Consider the following 20,323-nt stretch of genomic DNA (forward strand, 5'->3'; position numbering starts at 1 on the left):
ATTTTGATGATGAGAAACGAAATAACTGTATTTCACAAATAGTTTCAATTAAAAAAAGTTGTCAGTCTAGTAGGTTGCAAAAATCTTGGGCTTTGGCTCTATTGTCACTCATACCAGCCACGGTGTACATTCTGGACAACCCCAGGTCTGAATTCCTCAGAAGATCTGCCATTTACATATTCTCAGAATCCCATGACTTGAACTAGCCGCGTGACACAGAACTGTCTCGAGTGAAAGGAGGCTTTATGGCTATACTTTGTAATTAATCCTCTCTTTGTCAAAGCATATCACGCCTCCCACCATAAGAGCTTGGGAGGCAACCCGCTGTCCATTCTTAAATCCCTTCACATTAGTTCCATTAGTCCACTTTTCTTCAAATTAACTGTATTCAGAAGAAGGAGAGAGGACCTGTGGATGAGCTGAGAGTAAAAAGTGTGTGTGTGTGACAGAAAGAGAGAGAGAGAGAGAGAGAGAGAGAGAGAGGTTGTGTGTGAGTGAGTTAGAGATTGCATAGAGATCGACGTAAATAAAGTTGAAAGACATGGCACATTGATTCCAAAAGAAAGCCCCTGCCTTAGAGCTGGCCTCTATATTGTGTAATTCATTCAGTAAAATGGAATCATTCTGTATCTGAGACGCAGAGGAAAGAGGATTCAAAAGGCATGTGACCACTAATAAATAACCAAATGAGGCTCAGAATGGAGGTCTGTGGTGTTTCACATTTGGGAAATAATAATACAGTACCAAAAATTATGTTGTGCATTTTATTTAAAAAATGTAAACCTTGGTGAACGTTCTCTACACTTCCAAATTCTAAAGATCCAAAACAGAATTGAACAGTACAAATAATTTATTGGCTTTAAAATCTTTCTCTGACAGAAAAGCTACAATTATGGAGGGAACAGTTACTACAAAACAACATTGTCAGATAATAATGTCCTTTCTCCCATATACCCTATGGCCAGACAACACTTCCTTTGAGGCTTCAATCTTTTGACATCAAAATGATTTCGGTTGCCTCATGAGAACATCATGTTGCATCATTCTTATGATGTACTGGGTGACATGCATGCAGCATATCTTAGTACATAATGTTGGTGTTCTCCTGAAAACAATTTGTTCTGTTGAGGACATTGACAACGTGATTTTGCCTTTGACTGAGTGGAGACAAGACCATCATAAGCAATAGTTCACACGCCCTTTTAAGATGTTTAAAAGGTCACAAAGTAATCTGAGCGTTGAGGAATTGTCCAATACAAGCTCAGTATGTGACTTAATGTTTACAAATAGTAGGGACACTGCTTTCAAAATGACTGTAGCCTACATAAGTATAATGACTGTCCATAAACTGAGAAAAATTAAGTAAAAAGATAAGGAATTGGTATGCTTATGACATTTTATGATGAAGCAAACTTTTGGATGGAGATCTTTTTAAAATATTTCGAATCAATCTCATTTTTAAGTGGGTCTTGTTAAAGAAATTATTATTTGAAAAATGTGTTGTCCGGAACACGTTGTAAACTGCAGTGGGTTTCATAATTTGATCAGTTGTCAAGGAAAATCATGGATAAACGATAGCATGTCAGGAGGTTATGACGTTGTGAAAACCAATGCCTTAACTTTCCAATGGCAGTCTTGTGACTACCTATCGGGATCGGATTACCAAACTCTGGGTTAGCCCATGAAGAATTCAACAGGTAAGCTTTGGCAGCTTGCCATCTGTGACCTGTCCCTGTGTTTACCACCAAAAGATCAAAATAGACATCATCTAACAGAAAATAGGATGTACTGTGTTGTAACTCATTGCACACAACAGCCCTTTCTACATTTTCTAAAATGGTTTCTTTCTTCATGCTGTCTCAGGAAATATCAGTGATCCAACATGACTTGATAACGTAAAAAAACTTGTGGTTTTACCCAGCTAATCATGTTGGATAATCAGAAATTGGTTTGTTTTAAGATAGGAAATGTTGAAGTGCATCTGTTTCTTAAATGCCATTGGAAGCTGATGCTTTCAAAAACAATCTTACTTGCTTAAATCAAGCACATTACAACTAGAATAGCTCCGGAATCAAGCTATTGAGGGAAAATATTGAAAAAAAAGGCCACGATAAGTCTCGCAATGTGATATCTTCCCTTTAAAGCAGAAGAGACCATCTTCATGTTCTCATTTGCAATGATAAATCTATCATTCTGTAACAGCCCAGTCACCAGAACCTTCTGTCAGGTGACCTTGTGACCATATGATGTTTTTTAATATATATTTATATATATCCTGAAGACAAAGACATTAGTAAGGACTTTCAGGAGTTGAGATCGCACTTAGTCTGGGGGCCTGGGCACGTCTTACGAGGAAAGTCACCATCCTCAGCTGAGAAGAAGGCGTCGTCATTCCAGTCAATAACATCAGAGTCATCCTGAAGACTACATCATCCCCACCCCCACCCCTTTGAATACACAATACAGACACAAACCTGTCCTTGACCTAACTGGTGTTTGTTGTGTGTGTGTTCCTTGACAAACCTCAGTTTCTTGCTAAATGTTACATTCAAAACTCCACTTTGTTGAGAACTGTGTTTTTTAATCTGGTGCCACACTTGTGTACATGGTAGGGGCTGTTGAACTCACTGAGAGAATGCTTTGTTGGGGAGCTGTTAGCCTACATAGAAGAGATACTCTACTAGGAACAATCAATATCTATGTCTGCTCAGGCTGCACTCTCTGGGCTCTGACAGAAAGGGAGGGTTCCTGTGTAGAATATTTCTTGGCAGTTTACATTTCAGCCAAAAGATGTGTTGTAGGCAGGAAGGTTTGATAAAACTGGGTTGGAGAGTACAGTTGTTAAACTGAACTAATGGTGGATTCCTGTGTGAACACTCCACCAGAAATACTCACTCCAAAACAGAGATAGAGGGAGATATTATGTTGATTAAAAAAAAGTTGGAGAACTGTTCTTCATGATCTCTGGTTGGGTGTTTATTCAGGGTGGTTATTCAGCAGGGGTGTAGTTTACGCACACACTTGTCATGCGAACTGTACATTGGCATCAACAGACCTACTTTATAAATACATGGTTGCATTCGAAATTAAAATGTCATGCCAACTATACCACTTACAGTGAAATGCATATTGCTCAAAATACGGTTAACTGATTGATACAAACATATCGCAGCGGTAAATCTAGCCTACAATGACCTTTCATTAAATTAAGCAAAAATCACATGTTCGCACTCTATCCTCCAGTAGCCTAAAGCGGATGCGCATTGTGCTTTAATGTTGACTTAAATAAACAATCTTAGTCCCACAATATCGCCCTTGTAAATTCTGGCGTGTAACCATCACACACTGTATACCAACCCCCAACAGCCTGGTGAAGGAGCTTATAGGGGGCTTTTCGTAGTGGAACATACCAAAGTTCTGATGGGTGGACGACGGGTCTGGTTTTACGATATTGAAGCTAAATTACGGATTTGTGAGCGGAAGGCGGCACTAATTATCGGTTTTATACAGGTCCATAATCATACACAATTAGATGAGTACAATTTTTTTTTGTATTTACGTAAATAACTAAACGACTGAGGCTTGAAGCACCCCTATTTAAGCGCCACATCCTTCTGATGATACCTTGACAAGGCGAGGCGGTATGTCTGTTCACACACCGGCAATCGTGGACCAGAGAAGCAAGTGATAATGTCTGCCCCATGTATGTGCTCTCACAATTTCATTCCTTGAGACGCATTATCCAGTAAAGGACGACAATTTTTCAAAAAAAGTAAGCTTCTTTTATATTTTAATTCTGAGGATGGTTTTTCTTCATTGTAATAGGTTTATTTTTGTTTATATGCGGATACGCAGGATGGGGGTAGCGAATGATGAAATACTGCACATGGATGGCATAAGGACTGGGCGGGGATCAATTAATTTATGTACGTTTTCTGAACAAATTGTTCTTGAGTGCACAATGAGCCACACACCATATGCCTTTGAACACGCATTTTTCTCTTCTATTTTTAAAGGCCTCATTTACAAATGTTCGGTTGATGCTGTAGCCTACACATTTTCAGTCATACATGTTCCATGCAGTCCATTTCATAGTAGCCTATATCTTAAAATAAAGTAGTCTAAACAATTAGTCAATTAACACGTTTGTAGAAAGTGACATGTATGTCGTACCCTACAAGTGCAAAATGTAGGCTACATTAGGATAATTTATATATTTATATATAGGCCTATTTGAGATGCCGAAAATCATTAGCCTAATATTGTGAAAATCTAATGACGCCCAGTGCTTTACAAACGAGGTTAATCTGAAAGTGGTAAAGGGAATCTATTAATCACTTAAACCGGGGTTGGCAATTTGCTGATCCATTCTGCAGCGACATTGTTTTATTTTAGGGAGGACATTTTACTAACAATGTAGCATTTAAAACATGAAATTACAATTGACTATGGCGCGTGTAGGCTTATTGAACAGGTAATACTGTTTATCTCTATATTTCCATCTGCCACAACCCTACTGTGCCAGTGAGGAAAACGAGTGTTTGGGTTCATATGCAAATCGCCTCGTGCTCTGCGTCGGGGGCTGAATTATTTAGGCTGGTGGCAACATAATAGCCTTTGTATCAGGCAAACCTGTCATAGGAAAACTCCTTTCCGTGTTATGACCCTAGCATTTTTGCGACGAATTAATAAATAATGTCCTTTTATAGATTGTGGGGACATGTGCGGACAAGGGATTTCCTTTAGAGACCTTGCCATGTGATGTAGGCTATTAGGTTATTAAATGATACCCTATGTTGTGTGTAGGTAGCCTAAAGGCAACTCCAAATATACATTTTAAAGAATGAATAAAATGTAAAGTTATTGCTCACAGAATTATAGAATTATAGAATTTCTTATGAGGAAACAGAGATACTTCATTTGCTTTTATCTGGTTGAGTATTTCAGTCTATCCTTCATTTTTTATCATTTGTATTAGTATTGCAGAAGAAATGCTATTGATACAATTTTGCTATTATTAAACTAATTGGGTGGATCATTGGTCAAAGAAGGTCGAATGTTACTGTCAAGGTCAGTGGTTAATGTTAGCTTTATTTATAGTAGGCTATGAATACTTTAATAACCTATGGCAGGGCCGTAATCATAATATATATTGGGGGGGACCCCAATATTCAAATCTGTTCAAAATGTTCCCCCCCTCCCCCCAATATATTGATATAAAAAAAATATATATAAATGGCAACCACACACGCTGTCCGAAATTATCATATAAAATGTAATCATATTCACAACTTCACGTAAAAAGTTTTGCCCCAATGTTGACTCCATGGCTACTGCCTTAACCTATGGAACGTTATATTATGTTTTGCATTATGTTCCAGCTTTCTTGACGAACAGAACTGAAACTTTTAGGGGTTTCACATGAACTAATCTCTGCTTAACCTTGCATCACACTTTAAAAAATGAATGTTGATTTTACAATAACATGCCCAACTACTATCTTGTATAGGGAGTATTACCATCCCTCTCTTTTTCATTAGACTAAACTTGAAATGTACAGGTCATATGTACCTTACATAACAGTGAGGAACATCTAAAAATATGCACCCTGAAGCCTGAAGAGAAGTGTGCACATTTTAATGTTTCTTTCACTTTTGTCTCCTTCAGACACTTGGTGATAATGAAGAAATAAACCTCGTCCTCCACAACCCCTCCATCTTACACAACAAACAAACCCTTCCTCCAACCCCTCACTCATCCACTTGGCTGTTCCGCCAGTGCTTGTACCACACTGTATTACGTGACTCCGCAGACTGTCTCACTGACTTCAAAGACGTTCCGCCCCTTGATCTGGTTCGCTTTATCAAATGCCCAAAAACAGCAAGGCCGTCAAGAGAGAGCTTGACGACGATGTCACGGAATCTGTCAAAGACCTGCTTTCCAACGAGGACGCGTGCGACAATTCCTTCAAGAAGAGCTCGCTGATCGTGAGCCATGAGGAGGACGGCAGAGAAGAGAATGATGTGGAGGAAGGTTCGGATGGCGATGAGGAGAGGCCCGCGTGGAACAGCAAGCTGCAGTACATCTTAGCCCAGGTGGGCTTCTCTGTAGGGCTCGGGAATGTCTGGAGGTTCCCTTACCTTTGTCAGAAGAATGGAGGAGGTGAGTGATAGGTCACTGATTTATCTATCTGTCTTATTTACGCCACTGAACAAAGTAAGGAGAACATAGGGTTGGTTCAAAAGGCTTCTAAACAACTTTCCAAATCAAGTAATTGTGCGTGTGTTAGACATAAAGAGAGAGAGAGAGAGTCTGTGTCGTCCTTTTCTATCTGGAGGCAAGAAGAAGGATGTGTGTGTGAGTTTTTAGGTCACTGCATGTGTGACTGTGCTTGGATGCGTTTTGGCACATTGGTTTCAAATACAATTTACAAGGGGATGGTGTTCCTTGAGGCAGACCCCTCACTGTGTTGTCCTTCCTGTCAAAAGCAGCTGTTGCTCAGTCACCTTGCCAATCGGAGGTTTCAAAATCACCATAACAGTATTCATGTGACTGTGTGACCATTACTCTGTCTTTGCCATCCCTGCCTCTCTACCATCCTGCAGGCAAACACCTTCTGATGACATCACAGCACTCCAAAATACACAAATGTTTATCAAACCAGCATGCAACAACTGAAATAATTGTGATAATTGAATGCTAACACTGTTTTACCAAATCAGTGTACACTTCTACCGTAAAAACATTTCTTTCAGAGTAGTATTCCTCTGTATTACAATACAGATTTTCAAAAGCCAATTTTTCTGTCATGATCAAGCAGATGATGTCCCTGGTTTTCTGTTCTCTATACTACATAGAAATAAGTTATGCATTCCATGTGTGTGCCTATTTCTTTCTTATGCTTATCGAAATCACAATGATAAATAAATGTTCAAAGCTATATATATAAGGATATATAAATCGACACTTTCTGGTTGTGTGTACCTGCTTTCAAGTGTGTGTGTCTTGTAGCCACCGCCTGCACATTGTCATGTTTTCCAGGTGTGTTTTAAATGACACTAGCCACCCTGCTTATTACTGCTGTAATTACATTCAAGTGACACACCTGAGGTTGCCATGATCTGTCATAATCTTCCACTTTGTGTATGCTCACCCACCCTCTGTTTTCTGCATGCCCTTGCAACCTGCATTGATTGTATGTCTGTGCATCTCTGTGTGTGTCTGCTCCAGTCAGGCTGTTTCCCAACATAAGCTTTTTTTACACCTCTCTGGATAAGCTGTGTATTTGAACGCACAAGGCATATTTCTAATTTGGATTCTATTCATTTATCAGATGCTTTTAAAACCGAAGCGATTTAGAAATGGGGCAGATTGAAAGTACGGCAGAAGATCCAGGATGAAAAGTGCATAGTTCTAACAGTATTTCTGTAGCATATATTTCACTATATACACTGTAAAATGTAGCATGTCTGTGCACTTGTTACGTCTACCACAACACTGTCCAGTCTAGACACCCTGTTGCATCTTCAGATAATCTGGGACCGTGACAGCCTCACTGAATCATAGACATGCTTCATCAAGTGTACATGTGACTCTCCCAAATTCCCTTCAGGCATCATTGAGGTTTAGCGAATAGGTAAAAACGGTGTTTTCACGCTAAAAGGAGATTAGCATGAACCCTTCTATAATTATCCGTTGTAGCCATCCAGTTTACCATTAAACGTGTATTACACAGGACCTCCCAAACCACTAAAGACACTACTCTATATCCAGATGCAGAAACTCCTTGCTCAAACCAAATACTGTTCAGCAAGCACAGATCTTTTCCTGGGAACAAAGGGTGGTTAATACTCTTCACAACATCATGTGTCTTCCAGCCTCATGGTTCATTTGCCTGTTCTGATGCCCTCAGAGGGGTAAGAAGAACCAGTCTGAGAGCACAGCTTGTACATTCTGTACAGATAGAAGGCTCACCCTGAAGCAGTCTACAGAGGAATGACATATTTGTAGAATGTGGACAAAATAATGAGGCGTAATGTATGTCAGGGGTCCTTTTTAATGAAGGAGAATCTTTTAAAACTCCTAGTACAGTTTTTAGCTGGACCCTACATAATTAGGACAGTACTAACGGAGATGTGCAACACACACTTGTTGCTATACAACATGGAGAGGACTACAAATGGGTTTTGGTGACAGAAAAAGTGATGTTTCTTTGAACCCCCCTGTGTGTGTGTGTTCTCTCAAAAGGAGCATACCTGGTGCCCTATCTGATCCTGCTGGTGGTGATTGGCATCCCCCTGTTTTTCCTGGAGCTGGCTGTGGGCCAGCGTATCCGGCGCGGCAGCATCGGGGTGTGGACCTACATCAGCCCTCGTCTGGGGGGCATCGGCTTTGCTAGCTGTATGGTGAGTCAGGGGCACTGCCAATTCGAACTGTGGGCAACAAATAATGACACGAGACACCAATCGATACTGTACACAGCAGCACGCACACTCATTTTATTTTGCTGTTCAAACGTAGATAAAGGGGCACAGACAGTTCACCTTGTTGACATATACGTGGAGTAAAACCGTCTCAAGTGTAACTGCATTTGCCATGAAAGCACAACCTGGGGCCTCAAAGCCTAGCCAGCATAAACCAATTCCACAAGTGACTGTGTCTTTTTCTACCTCTCAATGGGAGTCATGCAATCAGGCAGAGGTTTAGGGATGGACATTGGGGTCCCGATGTCAAGAGACCATTGAAACATCCCTGATGAGAAGTAGTATCTTATAATCTAGAATTTTGACTGATTTTCTTTGCAGGTGTGTTTCTTCGTGGCGCTCTACTACAATGTCATCATTGGGTGGAGTCTTTTCTACTTTTCCCAGTCGTTCCAGCAACCTCTGCCCTGGCATGAGTGTCCACTGGTCAAAAACAAAACCAGCACATGTAAGTCTACACACACACCAAAGCTGAGATCAGCTTACCGAAGCTGTGAAACAAGACCATGCGAGATGTACTTGAACACAACAAACGTGCCGCTAACTTGCAGGAGTTTGCCGCCTTCGCGTGACATTTGAGTGTGCCAGCGTTTGCTATCTAATGTTAAATGTGTTTATTTATTCACAGTGACATATGGTAGAGGAGGGGGGGGGGGGGTTATAGTGTCGGGGGGGGGGGGGGGGGTGGATGGGGTGTAGTGTGAGCTAAGCTCCCACTTCACAGAGCTCTGTTCACTAAGTCTCTGTGTTTCCTGCAGACGTGGTGCCAGAATGTGAGAAGAGCTCGGCCACCACCTACTACTGGTACCGTGAGGCCCTGGACATCTCAGATACCATAGCTGAGGGTGGTGGCCTCAACTGGAGGATGACGTTGTGTCTTCTGGCCGCCTGGTCAATGGTGTGTCTGGCCATGATCAAGGGGATTCAGTCTTCTGGCAAGGTGAGAGATCAACGACAGGGACAAATCAAAGATATCTTATCTTTGAAGGGGTGTTGATAATGAAAGAAGAAAATGGATCAAAATGACCGTCTGTAAGAGTGAGACGAGTTCATGGTAGAAAAGTGGCAGAGGTAAAAAGGTAGGTTTATATTTGTTTCATCAAGAGAGAGTGAACCTGATTATCTTGCCTAAGGCAAAGAGATACTTTTTTATTTATATTAGATGTTTCTATGCCTACTAGATTGCTTCAGCCTTGTCGAAATAATACAATTGCCTAGTATGACCTATGTTATACTGTGCATATGACCAAAAATCTCTTTGACTTTCACTTTAAGTACAAAGACAAAAGGAAAAGAAAATAGCTTGACCTACTCTACTGTTCAACATGGTGCACTAGCTGAGATACCTGGCCCAGTTAACTGGTTGGTCACATCTGTGACCTGCGATACAGGATGCTGGTACTGTACATGGAGAACAATACAAGGGGAATTTTCTTGCCAAGTGTATGCCAACAGTACCTAATGGAGGAGGCTTTGGTCAAAGGAAGGAGATGTTCCTCATGGCTGCTTGGTTAAAAGACATGCTGTTGGACCTACTGTTGATGCCTCTTGACAGATCATGGTCATGTGAACCAATTATGGGGGCTAGATAAGCTTACTTTAGCATACTGTTGCTGAGTGTAGTGGAGTTGACAGTATTGTGACTAGCATCATATTGATTAAGTCATACCAATATGGGCTTTTAAGGCTTAGGCTGCATGAGCCTTCTAGGTTTTCTTGTGTCATATGAACCGCATTAGTCAAACAGTTTCAAGGTCAAGGTTGCACAAATTGGTCCACTTCTCACAGTTTTTAATCTCTCCTGGATATTTCTTTTTTTTTTCCCCCGTTCTTCCTCTTTTAGCTCTGTTCTGTCAGCTCAGGGCTGGTCAAGATACAGTATATTGTCAAGTTTGTCCCAAAGTACCTGGTTCCGGACTGATTTGAAAAAATACTTTAGAATCTGGTTCTTTCTTGTAATAGGTTTGGGACAGAGCCCTTCACTATCTAAATTAGGTGTTGTGATTTGACCCCTTCCATTGTACCTCTTACTGATCTTATCCCCACTGTCTGGTCTGCTTGTTCAGTTCTATTGAACTCCTGTCTTCTGCCATACAGTCCCCACTAAAGCAATGCAGGCAAGAACAAAAGTGTTGCAAAGAAAGAGAGGTCACAGCCCCTTATATTCTCAAGATGTACCCTACTGGCTTACCCTACTGAACAGAGCTTCACAAGTTTTTAAAGATATCTTCTAATACTGTGCACATATCACCAAGTACAATTTAAGTTTTCAAATAGGCTACTTTTTGTGTGTAAAATTGTTGTAGTGAACATGACTGTGCCTTGCTTTCTGGGTCAGTAAAATTTATTTTCTGGGTCTTCCTCTCGGATGTTGCCATGGTTCACCATGAAGAACCATTGATAAGCAGGCTCTTTTCGATGCATCCACATTCATAAAGTGCTATTGAACATGGTTGAATGGGGGTGTGGGGTGAGGGAGGCTGATCCATGTGTGCACATTTCCAGGTCCGGTTTTAGCCGGTTTGATAAATACATTTTTTGGGGGCCGTTTGCTATTTCGGCTTTTGTGCACACATACACTTTTCTCGCACCTCTGGAGACTATTCTTTTTCGTTAAAATTCATGAATGCAACTTTAAATCATATGACCTGAGGACTTGACAACTGAAAGTATATAAGTCCACTCCTAAATCATATGGCATGAAAACATATGCTATATGGGAACTACATATGGTGGCATGAGAACTTTCACAGAAGTATTTGCACATGCTTTTAACAGGAGAATCTTACATATGACAATCTTACACATGCTGCAAGAGTTCTAGTCAATCCTAAACAACTACCTGGTGTGCAGTGTTAACACATAATCCCACTTATTGTTGACATTATCATGTCAAGGTTTGCTATATGTAACTTGGGTTGACTTATTTATACAAGCTGTTCATTGTGGACTAAAAACAGTAAATATGGTGGATTTGTAGTTGAAAAAAATTATATCTAATCACACAAACATATTTATATTTTTTATAGCAGAGAAATGCTTAATACTATAATTTCAGATCCTCTTTGCACCCTGCCATACATCTTGATGGCTTTGTGAAAATGGCTGTGCACTTTCCCCTGTGAAGGCCCAACAAGGAAGGCCCTTTGAAGATTAATCAGGGTTTGGTCACACAAAAGAATATTAATGTCCAGTTGGCCCCCCTTTTCTGAAAAAAGCCCATTCGGCTAAATCTCCTCACTACCATCTGCATTTCTTTTCCATTTCTATGTGTGTGTGTGTGTGTGGGGGGGGGGGGGGGGGGGGCGGGGGGGATGTGTGTGGGTGTGTGTGGGTGGTTGGTTGGGTGAGAGAGGAAAAGAGGGAGCAGACCGTTTCAGTTGCCATGGTTATACCCGCTCTTTTGCTTGGTTTGATTGCCGAGAGTGTGAAAAAAAGACAGTTTGGCAAAGAAGGGAAGAAAGAAGAAGCTAGATGTAAATGTAAGGATTGAATGGTTCAATTACAATTTCACATCAAATTGATGGACAGGGATTTTGTCTGTATTTAATTGTGTTGTAGCTTGCTAACTTATATGTAGTGCCCATTTGTAGATGACACTGGACTGCTAATGTCAATTGAAATAGGATTTATTTAAAATGCACTTTAATGCATTATTTGAATACATTACTTTTATATATTCCCTTAAATATATGTCGTAGTGTAGACATTGTACGATACATTAATTATATCACAGACTTAAGTACATAGATATAATAAGTCAACCATCATTTTCCCCAAGGACCACCATGCAGTAGAGGAACCCATTGAACTTAACACTTAACCAAGGCCGGGATTTAATCCCTCACTGACCACACCCTCACCCCACAAATCTCAGTTGGGACATGTGGGTGGTGACGCAAGCTTCTAACTTCCCTCCCATGCCTATAACTCTAAACTCCCTCTTCCACCTCCCTCTGAAAGAGTTCCCCAGTCCTGAGATAAAACAGTAGAGGCATCAAGCATAAAGCAAAGACCCCCCACACACCCCCGTCAGTCTTGTCAGCCAATGAGACAAAGGCCTGGAATCCAGCATCCTTTAGCATACAACACCTATGTGGTCTCGTGCAGTACTCGCCTCGGAAAGGGCCCCCATTGTTGTGCAGCACCATCCTTTAGCGCCCTGTATCCGTTGACTGTATGCCTGTAAAGGAGGCTCCCCATGGGCAGGGCACTTGTCAGAGAATGACTACGATCCACAGGTCATGCTAGGGACAGAAAGCCGCCTGAAAGGTTGTTGTGCAGATATTTATTGGTTAACAGTCCAGTTCACATCCGCTGGTCCCCTTTGCAATCGTGCGCGCTCCTCTCCTCCTTCATATCATTTGTGATGAAAGATGGTCTGTTTGGTGAAAGAATGTTGTCCCCATACAGTTGTCCCCAATCCATTTGCGAATATAAGTGATTGTCAGGGGATAAAGGATGGAAGGACAGAAGGTAGGCAGGCAGACAGGCAAGATTTATGGATGAAGTAAGAAAACACTATACCAACTATGTTATCATTATAATCATGAACCCGTGTATGCACTAGTCACTTTCACAGAGTGCTGATTCTGTTGTGGTTTTGCAGGTGATGTACTTCAGCTCTCTGTTCCCCTACGTGGTGCTGATCTGTTTCCTGGTCCGGGCTCTGCTGCTCAAGGGCTCCGTGGACGGGATCCGACACATGTTTACACCCAAGGTACCTTTCCATCAACTCAATGATTTCCACTGAAAGTGCTTCTACCCATCAACCCTAGCTACAAGGCATTAGAGCTTTCTCTGTCTCTTCCTCGAAGGCTTGTCTATATTTTTACTTTGTTTAGTGAGCGTGCTTCTACATTTCTATAGAAGACAGAAGGGACGCTCTATTAAATAGAAATGAGTCGGATGTGAAAAAATAGACTGTACGTTGTGAATCATTAAAGATTCACATCGTAATACACTTCTGTACTAGGTTAACTTAGTGAGGCCTGGGCATTGGAATCCATTTGGCGGCAATCTTCTTTCAGCTCCTCGTTTGCCATAGAAACAGGATTCACTTGCTTTAATGTAACTAACACACCACGTTCATTCACAACAGCATCTCACGTGTCAGCCTCCTCTCAAGCGGGAGACATCTTAAGACGTTAAAGTCTCCCCAGACATCTCATGTGGGCTGGGAGAGGGAAATCAGAGTAGCGCTGGAGTTGTGCATGTCTGTATTCTGCTAAAACTGGCTGTGGTTTTTATTTTGGTCACAGTAAGTGTATAGGAGTAAATTAGTCAGTCACAAACACATTCTTAGTGTGCTGCGTCCTGTGTTTGATCTTAACTTTTGATGTATACAATGGAGATAATCAAAGTAAACACACACAAATAAAAAGATTATAGCAAAACGTTGTAGTTTTGTCAAATGGATTTAAGGCAAATGTGTAATTCATGTGACAAAATACCTTCAATTATGTAGAATTGAAATGATGTTGGTTTAAGTTTTATAATTTGATAATCTAATGGGACATAGTACTAATTTTAAACAAAACTCAAATGTCCCCTACAACAAAACATTGTGTGAAAGCAATTCAGCGTTTCAGAACCGTCTAACTTAGTGGTGTCCATTGTTAGAAGCCAGAAATAGGGCAGAAACCTGTCTTGGTCTTAATCCTTATTGTGTAGCTAGCTTCAGATACATACAGGTGTCCGGGGAGGAAGTCTAGATTCTGCATACTGCACAGTAAAGTAGGGTCCTTAAGTAAACTGTGTTGTGTTTCGTCAGTTGGAGATCATGCTGGAAGCCAAGGTGTGGCGAGAGGCAGCCACGCAGGTGTTCTTCGCTCTGGGCTTGGGCTTCGGCGGCGTCATCGCCTTTTCCAGCTACAACAAGCGAGACAATAACTGCCATTTTGACGCCGTGCTCGTTTCCTTCATCAACTTCTTCACCTCTGTGCTGGCCACACTGGTGGTCTTTGCCGTGCTGGGCTTCAAGGCCAACATCATGAACGCCAAGTGTGTCGCGCTGTGAGTGACATACACACACCTGTGCATCTTTTTCAGACTGGGATGAGGGTTGGGTGACATTTTGTCTCACATCTGGATCTGTATTTGCCCTTATAGGTTGCTTGATTAACTATCCTGTGTCATTCATGGGGAATGACGCCATTTTGACTTGGATTTACAATCTCCTCTGATGTTATTTTAGGAACTCTAAGAAAATCGAGGGTTTCCTGGGGAACGAGATCAGTCCCCAAATGATACCCCACCACATTAACTTCAGTCATGTGAGTGCCGAGGACTACAGACAGATGATAGATATCATCAAGGGGGTGACTGAGAGTGACTACCCTCGCCTTGGCTTGGACTCCTGCAGCATTGAGGAAGAACTCAACAAGGTGCGTTCTTTCTGGAGAATCAAATACTCTCATATTGAGTAATTTAAAAAGGAAATCTGTGCACAACTACTACATATTTTGAATATGGTAAATTATCCTGTTTAAATTACCTGGTTATGTATACATTAATTATAATAATCCATGTTGTTTGTCCTTGGTACTCACTTTTAACGCATTTACAGAATATTTTGTAATTTTGTTTGGCACTATATGTATGTTAACCAATTAAGTTATTCAACATAAACAGCATCCATAAAAGACATCTATACTTCAAGATGCAAACAATGTAAAGAACTTTTTTTCATATTGTTGGAGCGGTTATTAATTATCATTCCAAGAAAACTCCATTGTGGTTTCTGTTTTAATCAAATCCATGTTATTTTTACCCATGGCTATACTGTACAAATGCATCATGTTTCTTTTCCTTGGTCCTTACTTGAGCGTGTTCCAAAGCAGTGAATAATGAATGAAATTGGCCAAGTACCCTTCTGAGAAAATGCTACATCAAACACAGCAATGGTAGACATGATGATAGAGTAAAGGGATGGCTTGTTCAAGACAACATGGCTCCATGTTGCTTGGGTCAAGTAATGGAAGGTGATACAGGAAATAGATAGTCATCTTGTTTGTAATCTTGTTAGAGTTGTTTTTTACTGTCATATGATTCATGCAAACCAATCCGGATTGGACTCAGGCATGTGCAAATAAATTGGTTTCGGTATAATTTTGTAATACCTCAAACATTATTGAGTTAACTTTATTTCTTTCGTCTTTACTAAATATGTTTTATTTGTATTTTGTTCCTCCTCAGGCTGTCCAGGGAACAGGTTTAGCCTTCATCGCTTTTACCGAGGCCATGACCCACTTCCCTGCCTCGCCGTTCTGGTCTGTCATGTTCTTCTTGATGCTGGTCAACCTGGGCCTCGGCAGCATGTTTGGCACCATTGAGGGAATCATCACACCCATAGTGGACACCTTTAAAGTCCGCAAGGAGATCCTCACAGGTCAGAGAAAAGGGCACCCTACGCTTAGAGAAAGAATATACTTAAATCAATTTGATCTCATTTAATTCATTAAAATCAGAGCTTAATACATTTTCATTTTAGGAATCTTTTCTTTTTGCACAATTGGAAGTGTACAACAAACACATTTTGTATATTTACATACTTATTGACTTCAATATTTGTAAGTGTGTTTGTACTTGCTTTGCGAGTATACTTTACATTATTGTGACCCATGTAACAGACATGTCCTTTCTCTCCTGTCAACAGTGGGGTGTTGCCTGCTGGCCTTCTGCATTGGTCTGTTATTCGTCCAGCGCTCAGGGAACTACTTTGTGGCCATGTTCGACGACTACTCAGCCACTCTTCCCCTGCTCATAGTGGTCATCCTGGAGAACGTGGCTGTCGCCTGGGTCTATGGGACTGACAAGTAAGTAGGAAAGACTTGGTGTTGTTTATTTTGACGTGTGGTTTACCTTAACCAATGTCACATCACTCTTTGATATAAACTATTACCCCCTACTGACTCCAAAATACAACACCCTAGCAGATCCAGAGCATAGCTACCGATGAGCTGTTTTCCCTTCTACAAATAACGATCCTTGTGCACTCCCAGGTTCTTTGAGGACTTGAAGGACATGCTGGGCTTCACGCCATTCCGCTTCTACTACTACATGTGGAAGTACGTCACCCCTCTGCTGCTCATCCTGCTGCTCTGCTCCAGCCTGATCCAGCTGGCCATGACGCCACCCAGCTACAGTGCCTGGATACAGGACCTGGTGAGTCAGTTCCCCCTTCTCAGGGAAACCTGCAGTTAGTGAATGACTGGGACGTGGCAGCAGGGAGAATAGACTTCTGAATTGGTATTTGTCTGATTGAAAGAACCGTTGAAATCTTGCCTAAAGGATGATGACATTCAACTGTAGTATAAATGTAGTACAAATGAGGAAAAGGTCATGGTTGGTGTCATTTGCTCCATTTGATGGCTTTTAGTAGTTCCCTACCGTATAAAAACACCAAAACGTCTGTGTCCACAAATATATGTCCCAGAGACACAGAGGGACAGTTTTGGTCCCCTCAAGCTTGTTAAAACACTGCAGCCTTCATGATAAGAGTTACGAACCACAATTATATCTCATATATATCATAACCACTATCATTAATCTTTAAGAAAAAATATCACAAACGCGATATCCACTTAACAAAATGTAATACAGTGAGACGGAGATTGAACCCCAAATCGGATACTTTTACTTTTAGTAGATACTACAGCAGCGGATCAATACTATCATACTATGGCTTATTATAGACTTTCATTGAGCCTTACCCTGGCATATTCAGTATTGTACAGCATTAGCTTGATTGTATCAGTTTGATTGGATTGAGATTATTAGTTATTGTTTCACTGTTGAGATAGTGTTCACTGTGCCTGGTAGCTGAGATGTGGTTACTTACAGTGTACCTAGTAAATACAGCGCCACCGAGTTTTAAGTCTGACACTCTTTATACATGTATGAGTAAGTCACAAAACGGCAAAGTTAGTGTAACTGTGTGTTTGTGTGTCCCAGGCTAGTGAGAAGAGTCTGAGCTACCCTCCCTGGGGCCTGGCCGTGTGCATCTCCTTGGTGGTCGCCGCCATCTTGCCCGTGCCCGTGGTCTTCGCCCTGCGCTACTTCAACATCATCGATGACAACGCCGGGGGCATGTCCACCGTCTCCTACAAGAAGGGCCGCATCATCAAGGAGAGCGCCCGGGCCGAAGAGGACGACGACGACGCCAGCCTGATTGCCGCCAAGTCGCCCAGCGAGGCGCCATCACCCATGCCCGGCAACAGTATCTACCGCAAGCCGAGCTCCGGAGTCCCTGATGCGGACATGGCGCCCAATGGTCGCTACGGCATTGGCTACCTGATGGCTGACATGCCTGACATGCCTGAGTCTGACTTATAAAGCAACTCGTAACACCCTCCCCCTTTCCTCATGCCCCGCCTCCAAAGGCCGGCCAATCCCGTTTCTGCGTGTGTTTAGTTGTTGGGATCATCCACACATTTTTACTTGTACTGTATTCTTTGTAGATGTTGTAGTTGCTACCATACATGTGTCCTCACCCCTTTTTTTTGCCGCGTCAGTGTAAAAAGGTCTGTAAACATATGTTATCTGTTTGGCCCGTATTTCACCTGCCCTATTCCAAACCAGTTCCTGACTGACTACTTACACAACCCTTTCTGGACCCTCCATGCGGATCTGAAAGGACAGTATAGAAGTAAGCAATAAGGTGGGATCTCCCCCCAAGCCTACAAAAACACAAGTTCCACAGAAGGAGACAGTCAAGTGTGTAGGGAAGTCAGTGACGGATGATGTTGGAACTGGGCCTGTCTGTCTGTGGGGTATTGTAATCAATTTATAGAATAGCTCTGTACATATGACACCTATTTCTGGCCAAGTACTGAGATTAGTAGCAGTGTAGCCACTTCGAATGACAAATTACGATGCAATACTGACCACATTTCTTTGGTGTAAAGTATAATATAGTCCAAACAGTAAAAGGATGGTATTAAATCACCCCCAAACCCCCCCAGGATTGTTGAAAAAGTGTGCCTAAATAACATATTTGTTTATAGAATACATGGTGGACGTTGTATATTTAAGGTATTCTGTAAATATAATATATACATATTATAAATATATTTATCTGAATAGTTTGGATATCAAAACACCTTGTTTTTATGGTGAGCTGTGCTTCAAAATCCTTAACGCTGGTCTTTGTTTTGTTTACTTATGTGCTATCAATGAGGTTCAAGTCCTCCTATTGTACTACTTTGTAAATACTTTTTTCCATGAAATGGCTTCCAATGCGATGTCTTTTTTCCCCCGTCGAGATTAAAGATCAAACATGGTCCGTACTGGACACCAATGTCTGTGTTTTCTGTTTTTGTTAGCCTACTTCTACATTCTATATATATTATTGTCGAATATGTAGATTACTAGAGTTTAGATGAGTAGCCTACATGTATTAAGTATAACCAACCAGAGATATAGGCCTACATTCACAAATATGCATCTAAAACATCTTTCGTCTCGTTTACATGCGGTCATCTTTGATTTTTTTTGAGAACGGTGCCTTTCATGGAAGCCGTGCATCTGATGGCACCGGTCGGTACACTCCCGCTCCAGACTCTTGCAACTGTGAACACAGAAACACTGACAAGTGGTGTAGACACCCCACTATTTGCGGATAGGGTCCGCAAAGGTCCCACCGGCATCAATAGCCTTCTCATATTAGCCTACTGGTATAACCACAGCAACACATCCCACAACTGTCTGCATCGAGTGAGCATTAGGGGACTGTTTTGGTCTGCGCATCAGTGGATTATTATGAAAATTACACATTTTATGTTTATTTGGGTGGCTCTGAAAAGAGCCTTTGTGTTTTTTCGTAAGCATTAGCTAGCCTGCATGACGCTCCTCAGGCTGACTAGGACAATCCCGAGGAACTCGTTCCCCCTATGGTTCAGGTGAACCCAGTACCTCCTGAAATGTTCCTGGTCGTGGCTGATGTTGCCGTTGGCAACTCCAACCCTACCCATGAAGCCGGCCACTCCGGCATTCACCAAGCGCCTTGCGCGCTCCCCCTCGCCTGGCTCCGGTACATCCTGTGGATGCAGTCGGGGTTTCGCCAAATGATGTGCGATCCTAGGTTATTCCTCCCGAGATGGATGACCATCACGGCAGGTGCCGGACCCGAGGTACGTCCGGCGCATCCCGCTCCGGCCCATCCAGTGGACCTGGTAGTCCAGCCCAAGGGTTCGGGTGAACCCTGCTGGCCGTGTGGCGGTCAGGTGTCACTCCAACCAGTGCACCAGTGAACTTCCGAGGATCCATACGTCCATTGTATAGTTGGTAATGAAGTTAGGTGATAGATATTGACAGTAAATAAAGGGATGGATATGTAAAAAAGTCGGTACGCCTCCCAAAATATAAAGCGACATAGGCGAGAAGATGGTACGATGTGGATTTGACCCCTCCCACCTCACTCGACCATGCAGCCAACCAAAAGAGACTACATGGCAGCCTACCTGCCATTTATCTTAATCCACACAACCAACGTGTACACATCATAACCACATGTTAAAATCACTTCATGTGTGAATATTTGAAAATCGGAATAGCAACTACACCCCTAATATGCAACAACCTGTTTTTAAAAAAGAATACACGTTTCATTTACCACAGTAACTTTTTACTAATCACGTCAGACTTGAAACTCAAGTGATTTCGCGCCTCACATTATTTTGCATTCACATGATTAGTGCTGCTCATCTGATTTGTGCTCACATTCAGCATAGTCATAAAAAACATTTGAGAAGAAATGGCAAACGAACAAAGAAAGCAACTGACCGAGGATGATATTAGAACAGTTTTTTCTTTTTCATTCTGGTGAGGAAGGGGGTTTT

At 41.8% G+C, this 20,323-nt stretch overlaps 1 protein-coding gene across 1 annotated transcript; it reads left to right on the forward strand.

Moving 5' to 3' along the window:
* The first annotated feature begins 3,685 nt into the window (after nt 1-3,685).
* Nucleotides 3,686-18,777, forward strand: slc6a15 (solute carrier family 6 member 15). The gene is made up of 12 exons (XM_067234134.1): nt 3,686-3,772; nt 5,668-6,162; nt 8,248-8,405; nt 8,805-8,931; nt 9,242-9,423; nt 13,093-13,203; nt 14,257-14,498; nt 14,680-14,869; nt 15,681-15,873; nt 16,141-16,300; nt 16,487-16,649; nt 17,439-18,777. Exons 2-12 carry the CDS (start codon nt 5,868-5,870, stop codon nt 17,817-17,819), a joined length of 2,202 nt encoding a protein of 733 aa, XP_067090235.1. The 5' UTR covers nt 3,686-3,772; nt 5,668-5,867; the 3' UTR covers nt 17,820-18,777.
* The last annotated feature ends 1,546 nt before the right edge of the window (nt 18,778-20,323 follow it).

This window comes from Osmerus mordax, chromosome 4 (assembly GCF_038355195.1).
Source record: "Osmerus mordax isolate fOsmMor3 chromosome 4, fOsmMor3.pri, whole genome shotgun sequence".
NCBI lineage: Eukaryota > Metazoa > Chordata > Actinopteri > Osmeriformes > Osmeridae > Osmerus > Osmerus mordax.